The sequence below is a fragment of the Saccoglossus kowalevskii genome, chromosome 2 (genome assembly GCF_978046115.1).
Source record: "Saccoglossus kowalevskii chromosome 2, keSacKowa6.1, whole genome shotgun sequence".
NCBI classification, from domain to species: Eukaryota; Metazoa; Hemichordata; class Enteropneusta; family Harrimaniidae; genus Saccoglossus; species Saccoglossus kowalevskii.
This window is the reverse complement of record NC_140642.1, coordinates 31,818,280-31,826,950: the sequence shown is the minus strand read 5'-3', so window position 1 is coordinate 31,826,950 and position 8,671 is coordinate 31,818,280. Positions and strand designations below refer to the sequence as shown.

The window sequence follows — 8,671 nt, the reverse complement described above, 5'->3', positions numbered from 1 at the left end:
GGCAAGCCTTACCGTTGTCAGGGAAAGCTATACACAGGTGGGTATATTACAGTGTATTCTAGTGACCTAAATTAGAATTAAGAAAAATTCTGCTGTGTATAATAATATATTAACTCTTGGTTTATATATATATATATATATATATATATGATAAATATATTTTTAATTTGTAACTTGTATTTTGTTTTCTACCATTACACTTTTATCTTCAGTAATCTTGAGGCTTGTCTGTTGGAAAGTAGCTCTGTGACGACTGAGGCCGCAGGCGTAAGACCACTTTCTTCAATAACTAGTAACATTTCAGAGAGTGTTTTAGAAGACATCAAAGGTGAGAGTTTGTTTAGAATTACTCAATTGTTTGTTGTTTTTCTGATGTTCTTACCTGGATGATTTTTTTACCATATTCTCATGATATTTCAAGTCCGGGTGCAGGTGGGGTGGGGTGGGGGGTTTTTCTGTCTGGTGAAAGGAATTTTAGCTTCCTATAGGCATTAATCTATAATAAAAAAAGTAAGAAATAGATGACATATAATCTGCAATTTGAATCTGAACCTGGTTCTGATGGTGCACATGGCTAGTAGGAAGTTGTGTGAAACCAGCTTTACAAAACATTGTGGTTACACAAAAATTGCAACAACTAAAATTGCATTCTTCCAAAAGATTTTGTATGCTTATTGTCTAACAAAACAATGATGAGCGTGTCATAAATGTATATGCCTATTTCCCCAATGTCCATTAGTGAAAACAAAAACAAAAATAAACTCCTGAATATGATTTTTGTTCCCCCTTTTTTACCGAAAATTGTAATAGTGTTTCGTTTTGTAAAGCTGGTTTTACATCTTCTCATTGACTATGCGTGTGTACTGTCACCACTATATTATACCCGTAATCATAAAACCTGGGCCTTTTGCTGGCATCTGGTGGTCATAAGAAAGCTATGGTAAAATGCACCAATCAGCTGTCCCCTTACATTTTAAAGAACCTACTTGTAGAATCAGATGATTTGTTATTATTTTTATTTCTATATTTCAGGTACACAGCCCATAAAATACACACAAAAAAGAAAACATACTAAAATAAAATATAACAAACATTTAAACATACAAAAGGCGTCTGTAATGGCACCAGAATATTAGTGCTCTTGTTGTAAAAAAACAAATGCTGGTTGGTCTTTACTATCATGATGTTTACTCATGAATATAAAAATCAAAATTCAATAGTCATCATGGACAAGACCTTGATAGTTTTACTATGTTTTATGTAAATGTATGTTTTGATTGTCATTTCTTTTTGCCAGTGAGGACTTGTTTTGTGGCTGAGCTTTCAAGAGCCAAGTTAATCCGGGAAAGTCAATTACTCGGTGATTCAAACAAGGTGAATTCTTTGTTAAATTGTTATCAATAATAATACAATGAATTTCATGTAAGCTTGAATGTGTTTTTGTATCAAATATTTATAAATGTTCATAACAATTTTAAATGACATCTAAAAACAACTTGACCAATCACAATGTGTTTATGAATGCATAGCTGTAAATCTATCAATAATTGAATGAAATCTAAGACTCATGGGTAATGGACATTACCAAATATCTTTTATAACCAATGAAAGCATATTCCTTGGATCTGAATGAAGCGTAAGGGTTTCATAAATTTCAATAAAAAACATTCATGTCTTCATGGAATTCACTGTAATAACTTTGGCTACATGTATTTACATATCACGATCAACAATTGAAATGTTACCTAGAAAAATAAATAAATCATAGGACAGTGATCAATGTAGAAATGTTTATTTTTGTATCCTTTTTGACTCCCATGTGCGAAGCACAAAATGGGAGTCTTTGCAGTTAGTGTGTCTGTATGTGTGTATGTGTGTATGTGTGTATGTGTGTATGTGTGTCCGACTGTTCCACTGCTATCTCAAGAACCATACATCGGTTTTTGATGAAACTTGGTGCATATATGCTCTGGGCCAATGCGCAGATTTGATTAGGTTTTGGTAAAAATCCATGCTCGTTAATTACCTAATTTGCATGATAATTAGCTAATTTTTAGCTGTTCTATGACTGTTCCACTGATATCTAAAGAACCACTCATTGGATTTTGATGAAACTTGGTACATACATGCTCTGAACTAATGCTAGGTTTTGATTAGTTTTTGGTAATAATCCGTGGATACTAATTACCTAATTTGCATAATGATTAGTCAATTTTCGTTTTTTCCACTGATATCTCAAGTACTAATTATCACATTTCAATGAAACTTGATACATAGATGTCATATGACACTGCATAGACCTGATAGTTTTTATGGTAATATCAGTTCATATTAATTACCTAATTTGCATAATTAATTAATTTTCAGCATTTGATATAAGTACTAATCATCACATTTCAATGAAACATGGTACATAGATGTCATATGACACTGCACAGACCTGATAGTTTTTATGGTAATATCAGTACATATTAATTACCTAATTTGCATAATTAATTAATTTTCAGCATTTGATATAAGTACTGATCATGACATTTCAATGAAACTTGGTACATAGATGTCATATGACACTGCACAGACCTGATAGTTTTTATGGTAATATCAGTACATATTAATTACCTAATTTGCATAATTAATTAATTTTCAGCATTTGATATAAGTAGTGAGCATTACATTTCAATGAAACTTGGTACTTACATACTCAAGGACTATGTAGAGATTGATTGTTTTCGATAAATATGTGTGCATAGTAATCACCTAATTTGCATAATTAGTTAATTTTCAGCTTTTCCACGGGTATCTCAAGTACTAATCATCGCATTTCAATGAAACTTGGTACATAGATCCTTTAGGACTATGCAGAGACCTGATTAGTTTTAGGGTAAATAATTGTGCATATTAATTACCTAATTTGCATAATTAATTTTTAGCTTTTCTACTGATATCTAAAGTACTAATCATCACATTTCAATGAATCTAAAATTATGCAGACCCAATTAGTTTCCGGTAAATATTTGTGCATATTAATCACCTAATTTGCATATTTAACCAACTTTCACACTGATATCTCAGGTACTATACATCACATATCAATGAATGTACATGGATGCTGTAGGACAATAGACAGACCTGAATAATTGTGGGTTAAAATCTGTACATATTAATTACCTAATTTGCATAATTAACCAATTTTAAGCTTTCACACTGGTATCTAAAGTACTAATTATTCCATTTCAATGAAACTTAGTACAAAGATGCTCTAGGACAATGTCCAAACCTAATTAGTTTGGGGTAAAAATCTGTTCATATTAATTCCCGAATAAGCATAATAATTCATAATTTTTTGGTTCTAATCACATTTCAATTAAACTTGGAAACATAGATTTTCTGTTACATTGCGCAGACCTCATTAGTTTTACACTCAAATCTGGTCATATTAATTTTCTGATTTGCATAATTAGTTTTCAGCTAAGTTATTTCGAATTATATTTAATGTGTCTCCAATACTCTCAGCACATGGGAGTTCTTTCTAAGCTTTCTTTGATTTTTTTTATCAGAGACCACCCCCTCCACCGTCAATTGATTACCCACTTGATGGGGAGAAGATACTTCACATTGATGGCAAAATAAGAGAGACATGTTGTGAGGTTTTGTTTGAGCAAGACAATGAAGAAATGTCTATAGCTACATTGATACTAGAATCAATATTAAAAGTAAGTATAATGCAATTTGTTTTGGTTGTTTTGTATGTGCACAGGCACTGTTACGTTATCTTATTAGATAAATCACGTGCTAAGACGTTTACATAAGCACATGTGCTTAAAATATTACCAGTAATTCCCTGATTATTTATTTGAGAAATGAAGGATCATATTTTTGCCGGTAAGGAGTATACATGCTTTGTACCGGATATGTATATATGATGAGTGTATATCTGTTATGTATAAGATGCCTTTGTACGTGCAGCTTCACTTACATTTTGATAAAGGTTTTGTTTGAGGTGAGTTTTCAAATGCTGGGTTATACAATGCAAGGTTTCCATAGAGATTCAAGTTGGAGGCCAATATGGTAGACAAGATACACCTTCATGCAACTCATGGAAAATTATACACTCACTACACTAGCTCATTTTGCTAGATTTGGGGCTCACTGCCATCACATGCAACTCTGCATTAAAGAACATACATTGCATACTTTCCATAAATTTCAGCAACCTAACGTACCTGATTCGTTTCTACCATTTCAGTGCCCTTTAGACATACGGAGGGAGTTGGCTGAAAATATTATCTGTGTTGGAGGTACATCACTACTGCCAGGATTTCGACTCAGACTTAAAGCTGAGCTGTTAGATTTACTTAACAAACCAACCTACAAAAACAGTTTACCTATTCCAACTATTAAATTTCACAACCCGCCTTCTGTTGCCAACTATACTGCCTGGCTCGGAGGTAAGTTTGTTGTTTTAAAAACATCCTAATATATAGCAGTGTAGAGTACGTCTGTCTTTGTGTTCGCTCATCCGCCTGTTTATCCGTCAACCAATCTTGTTCCACTGGAAGCTCAAGGAACGCTTGTCACAATTCTCCATTCTTTTTTTTAATGTCAGATAGGAAAAAAAAATTAATGAAATAATATTCTCTGGACTTTCATTTGCAGGAGCAATATTTGGCGCTTTGGATGTACTTGTCCACAGATCTGTTTCCAGGGATTCATTTCTGCAGCATGGCAGGCTTCCAGACTGGTCGTCACTCGATAATAGCATTCTTGAACAAGATCAACAACCTAAAGAAAAGACTCCTATTGCGCCATTAGCAACAGTGAGCAGACAATTCTCCAAAGGCAAATAATTTTTTTTTTTTTTTGCAATCTGCTACGAATGTAAAGCCATTAATTAAAGTTTATTGTCGGCAGTCTAATTTATATTTCTTGGTATAATTAGGGAAACAGTGTCACAGTGAGGCATACAAATCAGTAATACTGTGGGCACATTCAGTAATCACTAGGTCTTATTTTGCTATTTTCACTGATTAGAAAATCACTCAATCAATGTGAATGTGTAAAAATACAATAAAATTTATTGTTTCACAATTTCACCAAAAAATTCATGAATTTTGAAACCTTTTTTTTTTTGTTTAAATATTTTCAATTTGAATTAATGTATTTAAAACCTAGCGAATATGTTCAAATAGTAAAATTAAATATCAGTGTAAAATTGCTTTTACAATCTCCACGAGTCCCTTTTCACTGATGGGCTGTACAATCTGTGCAGAACAGAAATTACTTCAGCTTGTATGCTTTTTAATAATTCCAAAAAATGTATTTCATAAAATTAAATTTCTAAATCAGCAGCTGCATGATATAAGGTTTTGGAACCCTGTCAAATAAACAATATAGTAAACTTTAGATAATGTACAATGTAGTACCCCTGCAATACATGATATTAATGATATTGATATTAAAATTCAAAACTCTGTACATGATAATTTGTGTCAGGTGTCAGGTAACTGATCAGTTCGTTTGATCATCATGTACATTTACATATTTTTGTTCCTGGCGGTAGTTTCCCAAATATTGAATGTCTCTTTTTTTGGGGTGCAAAATACACTGCATTTTTCAATAGTGATCATATTCCATGTTTGGAAGCATGTGACAGGGACGTGTGACGTCTTCATGTCATAATGGCAATTTAATGCATGTAGTGCATTTTTCTGACGGAAACCATACTCCATGTTAGAGACAGGGCTGTGTGCACATCTTCTATCATAGTAGCAATATTACCCCTAAAAGTCACATCTGTTAGTTAATGTACATTTTAATTATTCCAAAAATCTCATCACAAATACTGAAATTCTATGCTTAATATCTGTTAATATCTTAATATCTGTTATTCAATAGAATTGCATGTGTTTACAAAAATGACCTGGGTCAGTGGGAATTTGGCAGGTACTTAAAATCCCACCATAACAATTTTTGTTTTAATATGTGCATCTCTGGAGATGTGTTTCCAATATAGCAAATATTGTATTTTGAATCAGTGGCCTGTAAATCATTGTGGAAATTATAAAATTCTGTCTATGACTAGATTCTTAAATGCTGATTTAAATTTATTTATTATAAGAGTATTTTTGAATCAAATACGCTAGAAAATACTGGGACAGGCAACTGTGGTCTTTTCTTGAATGTACCGTATCTTAATTAAGATTTGATCGTGGTTTTGAACAGTCAACACGAAGGATTACATTTCAATATTTCATGATAAATTGCAATATAGATGCGTTCAAAACAAACACATTTTTAAAAATCAGACATACACTATTTGAACAATTTTTTTTCTAAATTTTCGTCAGGCTCTGTAGTACCCGTAACATAATTCGGAAACGTAATGATATACTGTAAAATACTTTATTTCCACTTGGAATTTATTTTTGCTGCTGGGATGATTCAGTGAAAATAAAATCCAGCGAATATAACTTTTTTTCCTATATTTCACATTCAAGTCATCAAAAAATCAGTAAAAATTAAATCCAGCTAAAATACAATATTTTATAGTAATGAACTGTGATTACATAGAAATTCCAACAAACTTTTTCATTTTCTTTATTTATTGAAAGTCTATATTGTATTTTATACGAGTCACAATTTTAAGTTTTTTTTTTAAATTCAAATAAATTAAATTACTTGTTTATTTGAGGTATGATAGTTGAAAATTTACTATTGATCCTTTTTTTGTGTTACATTTCATACCATGGTTCTTTTCAAATAAAGTGAAAATAAACCAAGACTATGATAGATTTGGTGGTAAGATTAGGTAATGTTTCTGTTTGTTGTGGTTACATCTCCTAGGTATATTGTTCGTATTTTACCGCAGCATTAATATCTGATATTACGGATAATAAAAGTATTGTCGCTTAACGTATGTTTTGTGTGTGTTCTTTTCTCATCTTTTAAAGCACATTTGTCACAGCATTCAGTGTTCGTGATGGTACCGTGCAACATATACTATGCATGTAGAAGGCCCGGTTTGTTCACTTGAAATTAGAACGTTCACTGTGAGATGACAGTGACGATTTATATTTATGAAGTCTATTCTATCAACATCATCTCTTGATCCAAAATGGAAAATTCAATATTTTTTCACCAAGACAAAATCAATGCATAATTGCGATATGCGATTTGAACAAATTGTTGTAGATATTACATTTTAATCCAACTTTGAACTTTCATAAACAAAAAAAAAATATCATGGTTATAAACAAAACATGATGAAATTATCACTGCAAAAAGTGAAATATGAAACTATGTAAATCAACCTCTATGATACATCAGTACAGTGACTAAGTAATGGTTATTGCCAGTGCAAAAACATTCAACATTTAAAAACAAACTTTAATCCAAGGTATTTCATTGGAGTTTTGAAACAAATTAGGCCCAAAAACTGCCGACTGTTTAAAAGGTGGTAGTCGTTGCGCTACGCATGCACGAGATATGGGTCTCATAGAAACAAAGATGGCACCTTTGGCTGTTGCGCAGATCAACGAGTACAAACTGAGACGTTTAATTAGGTGTTTTTGACTCCTGTGTGCGAAGCAGACAATGGGATTCTTTGCAGTTTAGGTTTAGTAAAGGGGGAAGCCATGGTTCAATTTATATAGGAACACAATTTAATCAAGTTCATATCTTAACTATATTAAAAGTTAATTGAACTATATTAAAAGTTAACGTGTCTCGTTACGATGGTTAGACATGTATATGTTTGTGTGTGTCTGATCGTTCCACTGATATCTCAAGAACCGTGTGCTGGTTTTTAATGAAACTTGGTGTATAGATGCTCTGGGCTAATGTGCAGATTTGATTAGGTTTTGGTTGAAATCCAAGCATATTAAAACCTAATTTATATGATAATTAGCTAATTTTTAGCTGTTCCATGACTGTTCCGCTGATATCTAACGAAACTTGGTACATGGATGCTTTAGACTAATTCACAGATTTGATTGGTTTGGGGTAAAAAATCATGCATATTAATCACCTAATTTGCATAATGATTAGTACATTTTCAGCTTTTCCACTGATATCTTGAGTACTAATCATCACATTTCAATGAAACTTACAGAGATGTCATAGGACAAGCACAGACCTGATAAGTTATTAATATTTGTGCATATTAATTACCTAATTTGCATAATTAATACATTATTTACTCCAGTGTGCAAAGCACACAATGGGAGTATTTGCAGTTAGCCTGTCTGTATGTGTGTATGTGAGTGTGTCTGAATGTTCCACTGACATCTCAAGAACCATATGTTGATTTATAATAAAACTTTGTGCATAGATGCTCTGGGCATGATAATTAGCTAATTTTTTAGCTGTTTCATGATTGTTCCACTGATATCTAAAGAGCAATTCATTGGATTTTGATGACTTGGTACATAGGTGCTCTGGACTAATGCACATATTTGATTATTTTTGGTTAAAAATTAAAGCATATAATTAACCTAATTTGCATTATGATTAGTCAATTTTCAGCTTTTCCACTGATATCTCAGGTACTAATCATCGCAGTTCAATGAAGGCACAGACAGATATGTGAAATATTAATTACCTAATTTGCATAATTATTCACTTTTCAGCTTTTGATTCAAATACGATTACCTCATTACTTTTCAATGAAACT

At 32.1% G+C, this 8,671-nt stretch overlaps 1 protein-coding gene across 1 annotated transcript in view; it reads left to right on the top strand.

Moving 5' to 3' along the window:
• LOC102803107 (actin-related protein 10-like) overlaps window positions 1-6,912 on the top strand; it is a 12,839-nt gene extending 5,927 nt beyond the window's left edge. The window contains exons 7-12 of the mRNA XM_085494338.1: window positions 1-37; window positions 213-328; window positions 1,298-1,374; window positions 3,558-3,713; window positions 4,247-4,448; window positions 4,657-6,912. Of these exons, the coding sequence (XP_085350464.1) occupies window positions 1-37; window positions 213-328; window positions 1,298-1,374; window positions 3,558-3,713; window positions 4,247-4,448; window positions 4,657-4,847 (779 nt within the window). The 3' untranslated portion in view covers window positions 4,848-6,912. The remainder of the gene's footprint in view (window positions 38-212; window positions 329-1,297; window positions 1,375-3,557; window positions 3,714-4,246; window positions 4,449-4,656) is intronic.
• The last annotated feature ends 1,759 nt before the right edge of the window (window positions 6,913-8,671 follow it).